General features: G+C 43.7%; 2 protein-coding genes across 3 annotated transcripts in view; one reads left to right on the top strand and one right to left on the bottom strand.

Annotated features, from left to right (window-relative positions):
* The window catches only part of carmil1 (capping protein regulator and myosin 1 linker 1), a 361,807-nt gene that overhangs the window by 226,384 nt on the left and 116,524 nt on the right, over positions 1–18,899 (top strand). The window lies entirely within an intron of this gene.
* brd2a (bromodomain containing 2a) lies at positions 422–15,477 on the bottom strand. 2 transcript variants are annotated; one of them, XM_080441321.1, is made up of 12 exons: positions 13,639–15,477; positions 8,952–9,252; positions 8,384–8,521; positions 7,930–8,080; positions 7,455–7,654; positions 6,487–7,002; positions 6,046–6,174; positions 5,326–5,517; positions 4,419–4,708; positions 3,964–4,307; positions 3,448–3,576; positions 422–3,027 (listed from the first exon to the last, which is right to left on the bottom strand). In XM_080441321.1, exons 1-12 carry the CDS (start codon positions 13,662–13,664, stop codon positions 2,897–2,899), a joined length of 2,547 nt encoding a protein of 848 aa, XP_080297447.1. In that variant the 5' UTR covers positions 13,665–15,477; the 3' UTR covers positions 422–2,896. The 2 variants fall into 2 exon arrangements, with proteins under 2 accessions (XP_080297447.1, XP_080297448.1); XM_080441322.1 differs by having other exon boundaries at positions 422–3,024; positions 13,639–15,476.

The following is an 18,899-nucleotide window of genomic DNA, read 5'->3' on the forward strand; positions in this document are numbered from 1 at the left end:
AATCCCATAAAACAATTACTGGATTTAAAAAATATATACCCAATGTTATGGTCTGTTTATATACAATAAGTGGCCCAGATGAAAGGCAGAATCGAGAAGAGCACAGGCCATGCTAGTTTGACCAACATGATAGATATTTGAGCGATTCTTAAATTGTCCACAAGATGGCGCCTCAGGATAGTTTTGAATGAAGGTTTTGACGTTTTCATTTTCTCATAAAAAGGGTGTACTTTTTTCTTAAATGCTTTTCTAGTGCAATGTGTATTTGTGTAATTTTGTATTTTTGCATAGTCTACACATTTTAATCAACACAATTTTTCTTAACTTAAAACATACAGTATACTGTATGTAATATGTAGAATACATAACCCCTGACTAACTCCTAACTGCACCAAAAAAAGAATCAATCACATTCAGTGAAAAAGATCAACATTTTTCTGTTTATTATGTACATGTGTTCAGATAATGGTGGAGTCAAGTACGGAGGCATTAAAATTCTGACAAACTTGAGAGAAAGAAGACTGACAGATCTGGAGTACTTTCATCTTAGAAAGAACAAGAGAGGAAAAAACAATCATAGCTGTAGAAAGCAAATCTTGACTAAAAAGACACTGTAAGAAAAGAAAACATGCTTCAAATTTGAAAGACTGTAGAATATGTACACCTGCATCCTGACCATATTACCTTACGCTGTACATATTTCATGAAAGTAGACTTGTTGACATTACAAACCTTCCAAATCCTTTCAGTATTAAGAAAAAGAAACAAGGTTCATCTCCTCACAACTTCCTCCTAAATAAATAATATATAATTTCACACAAATACAAATAATTCAACTTCAAACTGTAAATGATTTTAAAAAAAAGAAAAGAAAAAGAAAACTAGATACACACACCCTTACGGAAATCACAAAAAATGTTTAGTAGTACCTCCAAAACAAACAGTGCATCATTTGTTATCACTTGGGGCATGAAACTTAACTTTCTCATCCACCGGGCCAAACTGGCTGGTGGATCCAAACATTTCAACAGCCACTTCATGTCTTTCACGAGCGAAATTGCTTTGCAGAAGCAAAAGGAGACTGGGTGGTCACCTCACCTGCCAGGGTGGCTGGCAGAGGAGATCAATGCCGCATTTATACTTCCTCATGCAATGTTGGAAATAGCCAATCTATGCGCTCATAATCTGCGACGTGTTGTGAGCTTGTAGATGGGCTATTCTCGGCCCGTGACTTGGTCGTACGATTTAAGTATAAATCGGGCTCAACACAAAATATTTGCCAGCCGTTGGCTCATGTTTAATTTCCCAGCCCGTTACACAATTTCTCTCTGGCTGCCAACGCCACAAATAAAACAATACGATAGTACTACTAAACAAGACATATCTCCATTAGAAAAAGTAACTTTAAGCTGCCATAGTTGTCAAAGGCCAGGTTGTAAATAGTTGTATCTGCCATTGTAAACATTACTAATGGCAACACTAATGGTGTTCATTCATATATGAAGGGTAATGGGAAAACAACCCAACAAACTGCACTTAAACCTACTGTTGAAGGTTGAATTAAATGACCAAATTTAAGACCTGACAAACCTTTTGTCATAAAGTAAGGTAAAAAAAAAAGTCAAGAAAAAAACCCAGAAGAATCAAGTTATTTGGGCACGAGTGAGGGGACAAGACGTGTCCTCACAATTTATTTTGCAGATTGGTCACAAGAAGAAAAAAGCAACACGTTTACAGAGACAAATGGTAAGAGAGACTAAGGGGGGGGGGGAAATGTATAACAGAAATATATTTCACCTAAGAAACAAAAACCCAACGTGTTCAGAACATCACGTTTCTGTACAGCGTCGATCCTTTGCAATGAGAGGAGCGGACGAGTACACAGGTATTCAGTAAAGGTACATGAGTAATGATGGTGTACAATAGGGATGTCTGTCAGTTCCTCTGTATTGCATGCATTCCGTTATTTCTGCTGAACCAAGGTGCTTCGGTGAACGCAGAGCGCGCACATCGGCGCCCGCGGCGAGGAACTTCACGAGGCTGCGCTTTGTGGCGTGGGAACCTTGCGCTCACGCACGTACATGCGGACACATAGCATACACACATACATGCGCGCGCGCACACACACACACACACACACACACACACACACACACACACACACACACACACACACACACACACACACTCGCTTTAAAGACGGAGATGCCAAATCTCTCTTTCTCTCACACACACACACACACACACCTCTTCTCCCCTCTACCCACTTTATAAAAAAGAAAGGAAAAACAAAAAAATCCGTCCACACCTGTTCACCTTTCCCCAGAATCAGGGGAGAAATCATCTTCTTAAAATGCTTCTTTATAAAAGAAAAATAGATATTCATAGAACTGTACAAATTATCTATACAGCGAAAAGAGAGAAGGGGGTGGGACGTGGGGTGGGGGTCACGGTAAGAAGGGAAGTCATCTCCAGAAATAAGATAATTCTGGCTCTAGCACCCATGTCCCTCCATGCCGCTAGCCGCATGCGTCGCTGTTCTCCTGTCTGCCTCAGGAGATGCATCGCCCCCCTCGCTCTGCCTGCAAAAGCCATTTTTCCAGAGAGCAACAGGACACTGCAGTCTTTTTCGTCATCCAGCCATCATCTCATCCATAAGCCCTCCCGTCTGCTTCTGATCGGGACCCAGTGAGGCGGCAGTACTTCCTGGTTGTGATGGGGTCTGTCCCGCCCCGGCGGTTGCTGTTTTTTTTTTTGTCATCAGAGGTACTACTAAGTTAACAAGTCCAGTCCGCTCAGTGGGGAAATAGGAGGGTGGTTCTGGGATGGTTCTCCGACAGGACTACCTGTTAATTTCTCTAGGAGTCTCTCTCCCGTTTGTCTCCGTCCGTCTCCCTCAGCCGGAGTCCGAGTCACTTGTGTCGGAGGAGGAGGAGGAAGAGGACGATGAGGAAGAGTCTGACGAGGAGCTGCTTGCGCTGAGTCGTGACGGCTTGGCATGGGGCTCCACTGCGGTGGGCTTCTCTGCTGGGGAAAACGCATGTACCAGTTATCTACTGTAAATGCATGAACCATAGAGGCCCTATTCTGGGGCGAACAAAATAGTTTAAATAGCAGATCTACATGCTGACAACAAACGCATTTTTTTACTTGTAGATTGCCTATTTTCAGAGAAGAGGTTTGGTATAGAGGGAAAAAGGAGGGGGCCTAGTATAGACCACTGGGGGACTCTGGACAACAAAGGGTTTAGGGCTCAAATTGTTATATAATCTTGCAGTCACAGTATTCTAGTCCATTTTAACCATGCAGCCCTACTCTCCAGACCATACACTCCCTATGGTCATGGGTGAAGTGCAGAGGACGCATTTAAAACTAAGACAGTAGTACCTGACAGTGTTAAAACTAGACCCCATACTTTATTTGAGAGGAACCCTTACGGGGACTTACTTTTGGTTTTGGTGGGCTTCTTGCCAGAGTTGAGCTGCCCGCTGACGTCCATTAGCCTCTTCTCCAGTTCCAATTGTTTTTCCAGAGCCAACTCCTCACGAGACCTCCCAGCTCCACCTTTCTTACTCGCTACACACAGAGAACAGTGGACACCGAGTTAGATGGAGGAACTGGAATATAATGGTTATCAAGCTAATAAGAGAATGGTGGGCTACACTGAATGCCCCAGTGGTGCTATTCAGCAACACTATTTCAACGTAACTTATTGAGTAGCCCTTCGTTTATGTCAAATAAATGTTTAAAGTGCTGACAGATAAGTAAAAAAAAATAGAAGTGATTACATTTTATGGATTTCAGAACCCCTAAATCATTGTGTATACTTGATTACTCAATTGAAAAAAAAATCACAGAATCTACGATGTCTGCAGTTCTGCACCTCCCCTCACACCTGTTGAAATGCTAATGCTAGGCATGTCCAATGTGTGTGTGTGGGTCGTGCGCGGCGCCAAGGCTCACCGTAGGGCTTGCGGGGCTTCTTCCTCAGGCAGGTCATGACGTAGCGCTCCAGCTCACGCAGCGTCGACGGTTTCAGCGTTTCGAAGTCGATCTCGATCTCCTCGGGGTTGGTGTCACGCAGCGACGGCTCGCGCGCCTGGATGATGTAGACGACGCGGCCTAGCTTCTCCCCGGGAAGCTTGTTGATGTCCAAGCTCAGCTGGCGCTTCTCGTCGTACGACATGGGCACCGTCTCCTCCTCCTCGTCCGAGTCGTAGTGTGGCAGGAGGCTGCTGGGCGAGGGCGCGCTGCCTCGCTGCTGCTGCTGCATGTTGATGGTCAAACCGCCACCACCCTTTTTGGACCTGAAGAACGAGGGGAGATTTGTTGTTAGAAACGTACCACGCTTCAAAATCAACAGCAAAAAAATAATAATCCTGCAATTCCACCAGCATCCACCTGGGGTCACTACTCACTTGCTCTTGTTGTTCTTCTTGCTGGCTCCCTTCTTGTTCGGTGGGCCGGAACCCCCGGCGTTACGGCTGCTCTTGGATTTGGGGGTCTTGGCCATCTTGGGGGCCTTGGGCGGTCGAACGGGTGGCGGTGGCGGCGGTGGCGGCGGCGGCGGCGCCTCCTCCTCTATCCTCCGATGCTTCTCTTTATCTGGCTTCTTCTTTTTCTTCTTTTCCTTCTTCTCTTTCTTCTTCTTGGGCTTGACCATGGGACCCTGAGAGAGGGCTGTCAGCTGCTCGTGCACTGCCTTCAACTGAGGAGGGCAAAGAAGAGAAGCAGAAGAGAGAGAGGGGGAGAGAGAGAGATGACAACATTATTACTACATCAGGTCTGGAGATAAATTGTTAGGAGTAGGGATGTTCAGCTCAGTAGATCTGTTGAATGTGCTAAAAAACATAGGGCCCTGATCAGTTTGTGTCAGTCCGTGTGTCAGTTTTTCTGTTGCTTCTCATATTAATGACCTTATAATTCCAAGCACATTTTTGTGTTACATGTTACATGTTACATACTCAACTTAACCCATTAAGACCGGGAACGCATCTGTGTCATTTTAAGATTTCTTTGGCTATTTTTGAAAAATCGTGAACATTTGTGCAAATCTTTGAATATATATATATTTTTAAGCGAACATTTGTAACTCAAATCTTTGCTTCTGGGGGTCCCTGGAACAACATCATTTGAGATGGGTGTCCGCGGCCAAATACATGTCATTTTTAGGGTCCTTGACATGAAAGTTTGAGAACCACGGATATAGCAACTTTAGTTTTTCAGAAAACTGTTAGGATTTAGAAGACATTTGTAGAATCGGCCTGTTTGTTACGTTTTTTTAAATGGAATGCGTATCATGCACTTCCTCCTGCGCCACAGTACCTGCTCCTGCAGCTCCGCCAGACGGTTCGCTCTCTCCTCCTCGCTGTCGGAGCTCGGGCTGCTCTCGCTCTCCTCGCTCTCACTGCTGACATCGCTCTCGGAAGACGAGGAAGAGGAGGACGAGGAAGAAGAGGAGCTGGGGGGTGCCCGAGGCTCGTCTGGCATCTTGGCGAAGCAGAACTCAAACACGTCCTATAGAAGATAAGGGGAGGGAAGAGGGTTTAACATCTTCAGCAGTGCAGTGAAGAAACATGCAGCTTGAAGATGGGGAAAACAAGCCAATTTCTCGATTGCCACCTATTCATTTATTATTATGATGATTTATTTTTACCAGCTCAGTGTGGTTAGAGTGTACGCCCTGAGAGTGGGAGGTCGGGGTTCGATCCCCGGCCGGGTCATACCAAAGACTATAAAAATGGGACCTAATGCCTCCCAGCGTCATGTCCAGGGGGACATCAAGCTGCCTCACGCTACAGAAACAGGAGGTAGGCTCCTGCCCTATGGGCCACAAGGCCATTTATTTACTGAAACCATACATCATGGGGGTTGTTAACTTTAGAGTTAAAAAAAATAGGTGTGTAAACCAATAGGTATGTAAACTTCATGTCCAGATTGTCCACCATTTATATAATCTATACAGAGTTGCAATCGCAACTTACAATCATTAAATCTAATTAGAACCTGGTAAAACAGGGATATTCGATTGAAGTGAATGCTCACCTGTAGTTTTCTGGCCATGGCGACCACATCGTGGTCCGGGGGGTTGTACTTGTAGCAGTTGGAGAACATTAGTCTGATGTCAGCAGAGAACTGCTGAGCCTCGCGGTACTCCCGGCTGTCCATCTTCTTCTGCAGATGGGAAGAGAGAAATGCGATTCAGCTCGATTGCAATGTGGGTGACAACACAATGTGGGTGACAACACAATGCTATGGTAACTCCACCATTCCAATGGAACAATACCATATACTTCGTTGTACAATGCAACGCGTGGCAATGCAACGAGTGGCTTAATAGACGATCTATAACCTTACAACATCTCACATTGCGACGTGTTGTGAACTTGTAGATCTGCCATTTTTGGCACTTGATGCGTTGTACGACAGAGTATAACAGGGATTTGATTTACACTTTACCACTACGTCTCGACATCAGACACGTACCTTGATGCTGCTGAGATCCATGGGCTGTTTGATGATGTCGTGGTAGTCATGGAGGCCCAGCGTGGAGGCGTCGACAGGCTTGTAGAAGGGCCAGGCGTACGCTGCGTGTTTCTTGGAGAGCAGGTCCTTCAGAACGTCGTTACAATACCGCAGCTGGGGGCTGAGCTTGCTCCGACGCACCGTCTGGGGCAGCATTGAGTCTGGCAAGTCCTTCTTGGGGGGCTTAATGGGCCGTCCGCTGACACCCCTCCGGGCCCCCGGGCCAGTTTTGCCAGTTCCCATCATTCCCCCTACACCGCCTCCTCCGCGGCCCATGTTCATTGCCATGGGCAATGAGCCCAGGGCCTGACCCATACCCAGGCTGGAGCTGTGATCCACCCCCAGGGACGTGAGGGTGAGCGGGGAATCGTGACCGCCCATCCCCAGGCCGATGCCGCCAACGCCCATGGTGCCCATGATGGGCATGGCCATGGTGGTGGGGGTGGTGGTGTCTGCTTTCCGCTTCACACCCTTTTTCTGTCAGAGATAGAAGGATGAAGGGAGAGAGAAATGATCGATAAGACACATGGATTTCCATTCATCCAAATTCATCATAAAACTCTGAACTGATCTCTAGAGAACCTCACTAAGCACCAGCACCACTTGAACTTCTTTGCAGAGGAGTTGGCGGACCCCTGAATTGTTATGCAGACCTCTTTTTAACTTGATTTTATTGTATGTGAGGGAGCTGAAGCACACAAGTGAGGAAAAATTACACGACGATAAGGAAAAACAGAGCACAGCACTGACACTAAAAAGGTTTGTGGTTCCAGTCCTTGCTTGGGCAAAAGAACGGCACTAATATAGGCAGTATTACTGGACTTGACTCACGCCAAGGTCATCCTTAAATGTTTGATGCTGCTACGTTTTGTAAGCATCCCCCCCACCAAATGTTGCAAAACGCTCATTGTTGATCTTAACGGCCTTACCTTCGCTGTGGGCTGTGTGGGCGGTAGACCCATTACGTTGGGCGTGCTGTGTGCTGTGGGCAGGGAGGAGAGCAGGCTCTTGGACAAGAGTGTCTGTGGGGGAGTGGAGAGGAGCGATTCAGGGGTCTCTGGGGTGGGAGGTGAATAGGCTGACTGGGAGACAGCTGGAACCTGGTGTGCCGTCGTTACTCCTCCTGAAACTGGAGGACAGGACATATTTGAACATGACACAACGGAGTTGTTCCGTGATTCAACGACAGTGCAGGCTTTTTGAAGCATGTCCATGCATGCGCGTTTATGCCCGTGTCCAATGACCATACCACATGTGCATGTGTCCATTGATTTGGCAATATGACTAGAACGCACATGCAGAAAACAGCAGGCTAAAACAGAAATATCTTAAAATGGGAGAGTGTGTGTGTAGTGTAGTGTATACAACTATGTGCCTGTTTGACCGCATGTGTCCAGTGCTCACCTGCAGCGCCTCGGCCCTTTCTGCCAGGCTTGCCCGGTTTGCCTCGTGGTGGGGGAGGAGGCAGTTCCACTTCCTCCTGCGGCATCTGTGCAACCTTCTGCAGGAAGGCTTTCTCCAGTGACTGGGCCATTAGCACAATGTCGTCCGTAGGCTACACAATAGAGGAAGATGGGACAAAAAGCTTTATCATGCTGGAAATTAAGTACATCTTGGAGACATCCCCATCATGGCGAAGCCATAAAAGCCATGCATGCATCAAATATTTAAAATCTAATTTTACAAAAGTTATTACTGAAAGGCAGTAACAACACAAACTAACAGCATCTCCTGTAGTTAATAATGCCACAGGAATTCATTTATATTTTGCAATATGGCCTGTGTGCTTTTGTTGCATTTTAAGTATCAATCTGTTACCAGTCGCTGACCATGAAATACACAGAGAACACATTCTCACCTTGTTGTAAATGTAGCAGTTGGTGAACATTGTATTGAAGTCCTGCATGCACTCATTGGCGCTGCGGTAATAGTTGTTTTCAAGCCTCTTCTTAATGGTTCCCATGTCCATAGGTTGCTTGATGATCTTATGATAGTCCTAAAGGGAACAGAAATGTGTTTCCTTTAATTCTCTTTATTGAGAAAGTGGAGAGAACACGGAGGAGACAGTAAGGAAGACACAGTTGAAGAGGTTCTGGCTTTTTTTCATCCACCAGTAAAAAAAAAACAAGGCATCTTTTTTGCAGTTTCATGTGACAGACAGCAATGTATTTTTAAGTCTTCCTAATTAACCTGCAGTTCATGTAACTCAATTTCTCTCCCGAATAATTTGGACAGACTAAGAGATGGGTACAACAAGATATTACATATAACTGAAGTATTAATTATGTTACTTTTATTAGCCTCAACTTGCGTTTCTCGTTCACTTGAGCTGTGCCACTCCCATGGGCAGGTACAGGCAAGTGATGAACACACAAATAAATGATTCCATTATAAATAGCCTTAGGGCTTGTAGCATTGACACTCACAGGCAGGCTGAGTTTGCTAGCATCTACAGGTTCATGGAAAGGCCAGGCAAAGTGGTGCCTCCATAGCGATTTGAGCAGAGCCTTCTGCAGGAACTGGAGCTGGTTCGTCATGCGGCCCTGGCGGTTTGGGTCCTTCACCGGAGGCTGGGGGGGTCCTGTGTGGGCAGTGTGGCCCAGCGGAGGCAACCCCGAGCTCTCAAAACCCTCATACAACAGTGAGGGTTTGCGGATGCGTTTCCCAGCCGCACCGGAACCCTGGTCCATGGCGGTGACTCCTGTTATCTCCACCCCGACCAGGGATCTGAGGACAGAGAGGAGTGTATCAGTATCAGGAGCACTAAAGGGTTGTATCATTAATCAGAATATAGATACCACTATGGGCTCTGGCCTCTGTTGCTCAATAGGTAAAGGTTTAGCAGTTTCCTACTGGGCTTATTCATGATACAAATGGGTGAGTTCATTTGATGTAATATTTATGTAAGGAGCCTTTACTGAATTGTATTCATAAATTATTGTTCATAGAGGCCATCAAGCTACAAAATAGTTAATAAACACATTTTTCAGTACTGCACAGAGGACAAAGTCATGCGATATCAGAGCTACAAAGATCAATTGTTGATCTTGGGACTATCCATTAACCTTTTGTCTAAAATCAGCAAGCTGCAGTGTAAAAATTGCTTCTGTCAGTGTTCACACAAACTTAGTTTCAATTTACAGCTTTGGGACCGTCACGGCATGTCAGCTTTTCATTTACTCCAAGGCAAGCTATAATATAAACATCCGCTCACCTAAAAAAGGCATTATGGCTATGTTTGATTCACCATATCTTTGTAACAGCAGTCATATTTTATGCCTGATAGCCTGACTAATGCTTCACGGACCATGATGGAAATGAGTCACATGACTACATTAAATATGTCACCCTGTCAGATTTACACACAGAAAAGCAAGTCTTTTCTCCAACACAATAAAGCCATTCAATATTTTTTCACTGGCTGGATAAATACAAAACCACTGACAAAACACTTCACTTCCCAGTTTTGTAAACTAATTTGTACACAAAATTATTATGTGGTCAAACATCAATTTGTGATCTGTATATGTACAAATTATTTGACTCAATTTAGTGCCTTCTGTCTGATAAGAGTCAAAAGCCTAAATGTACTAGTCAACACAAGCCAACACTCATACAAGGCACACATAGCTTAACATAGGCTACATCAGCCCGAGTTATGATGCAGACAGAGCTGCCAAATCAGCACTCTCTGAAACTATGGATTGAGCATGAACGCTGTCAAACTCATAGACACAAATCTCTATGGCACATGCTGAAACCCCACCCACACTTCCTAGACAGTGAAACTGCTTTCCCAAAGGATTGTGGGTGGGGTTTCGACTGTCATGTCACATGAATGAATGGAACATTCAGGAAGAAATGCCCCTAACATAGTATGGCCCAGAATCTTAAGGCTAGCAAAGAGCTGACAAAGCTCTTTGCTAGCCAACTGCTTAAGACATGCCTAATGTTTCCCGGTTCTGCTGCATCATTCATGATTCTCATCTGAAATGAGACGGGAGTAACATGAGCCACCATCCAAATGCTGGTGAACTTCAACCATGGCTTCTCTACATTGCAGGCCTCTACAACAGGTAATCAACAATTATTTGTAGGTACAACTACTCCATTATAAAGATCCAAATGACTGGTGAAATCATCACAAAATGAGAGAAGATCCTAGTCTTTTCCATGGACAACAGGTTGCATGCGGCACTACAGCCTTAAACCCCCTTCACCGGGGACTCGGAGCAACAAGCAGTTTGCCCTGTTGCATCATAATAACATCATGACCTGGTTGTTCCGGTTGCCTTGTCGTGTGTACTAATACGCCTAACACACTGAACTCCCGCTGGGACTAAGCTCTTCTGAAAGCAGCCACCTTTTTAGAGGGGGTGATTGTGTGTGGATATACTGACAATGACTGAAACACACAAGGGGAAAGAACAATATACAGCCTCACGTTCTGGGGTCAATATTACCAGACATTCAAGCTAAGCACCTGTTGCCGGTCTTAGTCTATGCTTTGGCTTGTACTAATTACTTTAGCAATTGCTACAACTACTGAAGGCGGCTGGCTAATAATGGCCCCATTGGTCGATGTAGCAGCTTGTAATGTACATGATAACTACGATTTCATTGCTACGTCCTACTGTAAGTTTATTTCATGTTGTGCATTCAGTTGTTACCACAGCAACACGGTCCCTAAACACCACCTATAAAAAAGAAACAGTGCCAGTGGGACAACAAATTCCACTTTGCTGGCCGTTTCACTGTCTCTAGTAACAGCTAATAAGCCTGTAGGCTGGTGTAACCATGGAGATAGGACCCTGCCCTCTACCAACACAAGGAACTGTATTCAATGTACCACAGTCACAGATCATGAAGAGTACTGAGGTAATCACTGGTGTTGAGACTACACTTACATTACATTTACATTCCAATTCATAATTAGCATTTTGGGTGTTTATCTAATGCTCTTATGCATAAAGACTAACATTTCAATATCCTCCTCAAACAGGATGGACAGAACAATTAAAACGTGCCTTTCTTGTTATAGGTCTGTAACTACTAGGCCACCCCCGAATAGCAATTTTACATCACTTCCCCTCTTGGCTGAAGCCGTTTCCATAATATCTGATCCATCTGTCCCAAGTCATTTTTACACCATCTCTGCAACCTAATGCTGATCCTAACTTTGTCCTGCTGTGCTACTTCAGCATACTTAAATTTCTATCCACTTGTATCATGTAAACAAAATGCATATATAAACAAGAAAAATACTTGCATCCAGTCCTTATTGTGGTAAATTCAGCTACACTGTCATCTACAAATAAATAAAAAAAATCAGAGTGGGCACACTGCCCAGTCCATCAACCCAAGTAGAACATTATGAACTCACCATAACCCGGGTCCACTGGCCTACTGACATTAAGAGGAAACAAAACAGAGTCCCCTGGGTACCTGCCGGCTCACAGGGTCATCCAGTAGTGTAGATGTAAATAAACATTGGAAGTAATTATTTTTCCTATTCAGGCAACTTGCAAACCAGTGTCCTACTGTCCTTTAACAAATGCATTTATTTTAACTGAAACCTTTAAAATGCCATGGGGAATAATGGGCGGGTTGATGCAAGTGGGAGTCAGATCTTACTGTGCTTGAGTCAGACAGTGCAGAGGGGGGCAAGGGGCCTTGTGGGAGTATCAGGAACTTCTACTGAAAGCAGTCTCCATGTCACTCTACCACAAACTAGTATCCTAAATATAAATAAGTTCTACAGTTGATCTAGGGACCAACAATATATATATATACACTGGATCAAACTCTTGTATTTTAAACACCATGTTAGCGTAAAGTACATATCATTTTATTTAAAGATGACAGCAAACCTCATTGTTTACTAATTGCCATTTGGCGTATATACATTTTAAATGACACAACTTTTGGAAACACGTTGGAAATGCATGATACTTTATTATTATAAAAAACATTCAAGTACATAACATAATTCTGATAAATTCCTAAAAAATAAATAAATAAATAAAAATACAAAACGATTGTGTAAAAAAAAAAAATGGGGTAATAGAACAATAATGACCAATTCAAAAATAATATTAGTTACCAAGATTGGGGTCTAGATCAAATAAAATAGTTCAAAGCAAGGGGCAGTAGTTGCTAAACCTGAGTGTCAAGCTCATTCTAGTATCCAAGCAACAGCCTGAAACTCTCCAATATGCTAAGCCTAACTTGTAATCTCTCTCTCAAGGCGCGCGTACACTTGGTGGAAAATGTCACCAACTATTCAATACTCTTCCTATTCAGGTTTAGCGCCATTCTTCTAAGCATGGTCTCAATAGACTTGGAACGCAAACAAAGTATGCCAACATTCCCCAAAAGTCAGGACACGTGCACCACGGTAACAACTGACACCGGGGTTTGATCATCACAGCCACTGACTGACCGTCACATGGCTACAACAACAACCCTGATCAACACAAGGAGAACCACCGGTCCGAGCAGTTCTGCAAACTCAAAGCCTGATAAGTGAAATGCTGCTCTCCACCCAGCAGACCAGACATGGCTGTATTGTGGTCATTTGACAACACCATACCAAAAGACCTCCAACACAAAAACTAAATGAAGTGTACGCTTACTTGCCTCACAAGCTTTCTCAAAAGACACCGACAGAAAAACAAACACAGTCGGACTCCCAGAAACCAGCCGAACGACTTCTGCGACGCCCTGGGACACTGTAAGGAAGCAGGCAAGCAGCTAATATGCTAGCTAACGTAGCCGTGCTAACTCACACACACACACATACACCAGGCAGTGGCAGAGCGGGGCCAAGCGCAGAGGAGCTGCGAAGATGGCGCCGGTATGAAGCCAACGATAACAGTCGCAGCTATCCAAACATCACACAAACAGCCCGCGAGCGCCTCGGACCGAGCGACGACTCAATATAGATCTCTCTGCGGTGAAAAGAAAACGTCCGGTTCTGTATTCCAAGCCCCAAGTATTGCCGCCAAAGACAAGAGGTTGCACAAAATAACAATTTATGCCCCAAAGTGCAAGGAACATCACAATAATATCCGCTCCGGTGGAAAGCCGAGTGTCAATTTTACCGGTAGGTACCTGTTAAGGGGCGGGTTTAGAGCCATATCCGTCAGGATGGATCCGGATTCAGTTTTTTTTAGATTGACCGTATATCGGGATCCGACTCGGTTGGTCCGTGTTCTCCCGTCCCCTCCACCACGAAATTCTACTCACTGCTTCAGTGAAATGGCGACGCTGCGACTACACCCGTCTTTATATAGACCTGCCATCCACGCCATTGGACAGTCTACTGGAGAATGTCTACGCCCACGGGTTTTCCATTCGCCGCTCGCGACGTCGCTCAAAGTCACCACACCCCTAGCTAACGAGGTCTCGCCGACAACCATTCGGGCCAACCTATTCGCAAATTCTCGCCGTCCATCAAAGCGATTGCACAACACGATTGGCCCACAACGACCAGTGTTGCGGAAATCTCGCTTCTGATTGGTTGCCGAACATAAAGCTCTACTAAATGCGCCAAGGAGGATACCGCCCTCCTCCTTATCATCTTACATTACGTCAACGTGTGCAAGGCAAGGGCGCTCATTGGCGCGCGACACTCCAACGCGGGCTTCTAGTGTAAATACAGAGAAGCCCATTGGTCCCTCCGCCGAGTCACGCGTATCCGTCCGAAGCCAACACCTCCCCCACTGTCTCCCATTTCAACAAGAGGATCTGCATTTCTCTCTGCCAGAATTGGTGCAAAGCCGCCATCTTAAAAGCACATTGTGACTAGTTATAAATACCCAATTAAACATTTTAAACCTGATAATAGTGATACACGACAAATGCAGGATGATAGACGAAAAACTCCTTAAAAATAAAGAAAACAATCATTGCCACAACACAATAAAACCTTCCTTTTGAGTGATTACACAATCAAGGCCTTGCTAGTGTTTCAGACCACCAATACTGCACTAAAACTAAAACAAGTCCAACAACAATGTGAAGACACCGATACTCATCCATTCACATGGCTAAAAACTAACCAGCGAACAACAGAGGCTTCACAAACTTAAAATAAACCACCAAAGAGGAACTTGCCCTCCACTGAATGACACAGCAGTTTTTTCCCCTACTTGACTTCACTGACCTCACAATCATTGTATTTAGAATTAAACCGGCTTCTGACCCAACTGTATTTTAAAATCCAAACTAGCAATAAAGTGAAAAATGTGCAATCGAACAAATTGAGGCCTTGATACATAGCATGAAAGCCACACCCTAAAAGTCAAAGTCTAAAGATTCAGATAGGGTGGGGAAACATCTATTTTCCATTAACTGATGCTCGTCCCAATTAATAAAACGCGCAAATTACAAAAAGAAGTATTCTCAAGCCTGTCCTAAAGCTCCCTCAACAGATTCGACAACAGGACAAAATGGTTACCTAACCACAGGCACCCATCCCCCACACCAAGGTTACAGGTTCCCTACAATGTCACTCGAATAAATAATGGAAAACAGCAATGAATCCTTAAATAAAAATCAACAACTATGATAGCACTCGATAAAATAAAAGCATTGAAAACACAAGCAAAGAAGATTACACTTAAAAAAGGAAAATAAGTTAATGTTTCTGGAAGAAAGAAAGAAATCTCCAAAAAAAGACATAAAAACCTATAGGAATAAAATACATTATGAATAAGTAGTTTGTAAAAAGAAATCCAAAAATGCTGCGAAAGTTTTCATCAAATAATCTTCTTGTCTTCCACCTCGATACTTTTTAACCAACACATTTCTCTCAAACATGTCCGCCTTCTTCCCCATTCATGCACGGGGTGGGGGAGGGGTAGTCATGTGACAAAAGAAGTCCCTTGGCTTATGCTTCGTCGTGCGACGGTGCCGCGCGCATTAGGATAGCCGATCTACAAGCTCACACAGTGTCGCGGACGAGACGCTTTGTGAGCTTGTAGATCGGCTATCCCAATGCGCGCGGCACCGTCGCTCGACGAAGTACAAACCGGGCTTTTAAAAAAAAGCAATATTTGTCCAAAGTTGCACACGTGGCATTCCGCAACAAAAAAAAGGAAGCGTATATCCATGGCTCAGCACGATATCCTCACAAATGTCTAGCAGGTCATAATATGTAAAGTGGAAATTGTGTTGATATTATTAAGAGATAAAGTTGATAAAATTCCCAACAAAGACCATACTTTCGGATAGATTAACACGGCTCCCTCCGATTGGCCGTGCATGATCACGTGACGCACTGTCCTCTAGATTCGGCGTTACTGATTTGGATACGGTATTTTACGACCATGTCTCTAATGTAATCCGTCCATTAACACGATGCCCGGTCGGCCCCTGAAATTGTTTAGTATTATCTCTGCTTTTCTCACGAAACGTTTTAAAGAATATCTCTCCCTCGGGCGAGATTTGCTGACGAGCTCCACTGGTTTTTCCAAGTTGTGTAAGCACGGCGACACTGTGCGCATGCGTTCTGACCGCGAAGACGCATTGACGGAACTGATTGCGGGAGCAGTCAGCAGATGAGTCGCTGATCTCAGAGCGGTTTTGTTTTCCTCACACACACCATAATGGGGGCTGATGAATAAACTGGTTTTCCTGGAAGGGGTGGGGTGGGGTGGGTCCGAGCCATTCAACTCTCATAAAGAGCATTTCAGCGTCTGTGCGTGTGCTTTGACCATTGCAATCTCTTTTTTTTTCACTAGTGAAAAGTTAAGAGACAGAAATATATAGCCTAATGATTTTTTATGATTGCTGTTACTTAATTTTTTTTAAAACCCAGACCTTCCAGTTGATAATGCTCATACCTCAATGGTAATGCTATTTGCATTACAATTACTGGCCTGGCTGTTCACTGTAGTGTGTAGCCTATTCTCAGTCTCCAGGGTCTCTTCACAAGGTTTTGCCTGATGAAAGACCTATAAGGTCGAAACGTTGCGTCATTAAATAAAATAAGTTTTGGGAGCTTTAAACCAGTGTGCGGATGTTTTACCTTCTCCTCTCTTCACAAGAACACATACTGTAGTTACTACTGTACTGTAGCTGGCACCTGTCACTTTTTTAGGTGGTCTTGTTAACCAACATGGTAGACTGTGAGGTCTACTAGCTTTCATACAAAATGTACTAAATAGTATCAAGACCACTGGTCTAATATGCAACACACTCAAAAACCAATAGCCTATTTATCAGAAGTCTCACATAATGTTTGGAGAGTGTTAAAAAGCTATATGAGGAACTGACTGAGCATGTGACATTCCATTTAAAGGATGTCCTCTAACAAGGCCACCCTGCAGCTCTTCCTAGTCTACATGCTAGGCTGAAATCCGAGGCCAGCATTGTGTAAAAGTGACAAAATGGTTGTAATATTTGACCCAGAATAACGTGCAATTGAGCTAGATCTAAAGTGATGTGATCAAAATCTACTTAAAGTATTATTTATTTATTTAACTTTTATTAGCAGTTTATAACATGAAATGTGATCATAAATAATAGCACCCACACACATCAACACTTATTATATCAGTACTGCACAAACTAAATAACATACTTAGCATCTGTGGAGAAGCAAACAGCATATCTATCTAATAAAAAAAACTGTACAAAGCACACATGAACAAGTAACCAACATACATCTGGATAACAACTAGCATATACCTAAAACACACATACACACACATTAAACAAGTTAAACAAAGGCTTAATAGGCCTAAAAGGCTCAATAATGCTGGTTACTAGGGGTCTGTTTCTTCAAGTTATTTTTTTTGTCTGTTTCAAATGCATTCAAAACTAAAGCAAAACCGATAAAACTGTATATTTTATATTATTTGGAAACCCTTTGAAGAGCCAAATTATTGTGGAGGACAATATTTGGAGCTGTACTGTACTGAACTGTACTACTGACTGGTTGGGGGGGGGGTTGAAGAGGTTGCATCAGAGTATAGTTTTCTCTGACTCATCAGCAGACCTATCTCTCTCTCAGCATTCTCCACGCCCTCTGAGGCTGTCAGTCCTTCCATTTTCCAAATTTAACGTTCTCTTGTCTTTCTTTCCCTTTTTGCCCAATCCCTCTCTCACTACTGTCTCTCCTTTTTGTCCTCTCTTTAATTCCATCTTTTCTTCCTGCAACCCCACCCGCCCCACCCCTTGCTCAGCCCTCTGCTGTACCATCACATGATGATCTGGCCAGCTTGGGAATAAAAGTGGTTGTCAAGGAAGCGCTCTCCCTTCACAACAGCCCAATCTAGAGGTACACAATGCCTGAGAGTTTGACAAATCTGATTAAAAAAGGTGCTCAATGTTGAATAATTATAACCAAGGCATTTTTAGGCTATATATTACAGGGCTCCCTTGTAAAAGAGATTCCTGATCTCAATGGGATTTACCTGTATAAATTAAGGTTACATACATTTAAAAAATGACCCCAGACCTAGCCTCTCTGCACAGATGTGTTCAGATGTCATAGCATCAACATTGTCTTCTCTTTGTCTGTATTTTTAGGGGTTTGTGTAACTCTTTCGTACGTATGGCTCTGCCTCACTCCAGCCATTCACTCACTTATGGCTGGCAAGTCTTCCATATATCCCTTGACAACCGAGGAAGACAGTACTTTTATTAAACACGTAAGAGCAGTTGAGGATAACGTGCTTTCCAGGCTTTGTATATACAGAGCACAGTAGCATTGTCATGGACTATTCCATATGACCTTGCATTTGTCAAGAAGTTTAAAGTTCAGAGACTTATGTACATGCTTGCACACAGCACAAATTGTACATCATACAATGCACAACGTGTGCATAAATGTACATTCCCACAGAGACCACACACACTTGCTTCAATCCACCCTGCACATGAAGCTGTGTAATAGCCATAGCCATTCACTCTTCTGTTTTCTTCATTGCACATAATCTCTCACAAGCTAATGCCACTGGCTCAGATGGGAATATTTGGTGCTCATATGTTTGTTTTTGTACGTACTCCCAGCTATCATTTGCATCTCTGTGTGTCCACCCTCTCCTGTTTTTCGTCCCCTGTGTCTCTTTCAACAGACTTTCCATTGTGTGAAAATAATCATGTTTTAAAAGAAGACAAAAAACATAACACTACTGCTGCCCATCGGCAACGTTGGCAGCGTTTTAGTCCCATGCTCTATTCAACTAGATGCATGTGGAGGTCTGAAAAGTATTTTTTTTTAAGTCAGAAAATGTAATGTGATAATTTTTAAGGCCCTGATAAGGTTTGGTCTCTGAACAAAATATCATGTGAAGTAACAAAAACGCTATAATTTCACATACTGTAATATTTGGTGTCGATTAACATAAGCTTTACATATACAG

This window comes from Gymnoscopelus braueri, assembly GCF_963280865.1.
Source record: "Gymnoscopelus braueri genome assembly, chromosome: 11".
Lineage (NCBI taxonomy): Eukaryota > Metazoa > Chordata > Actinopteri > Myctophiformes > Myctophidae > Gymnoscopelus > Gymnoscopelus braueri.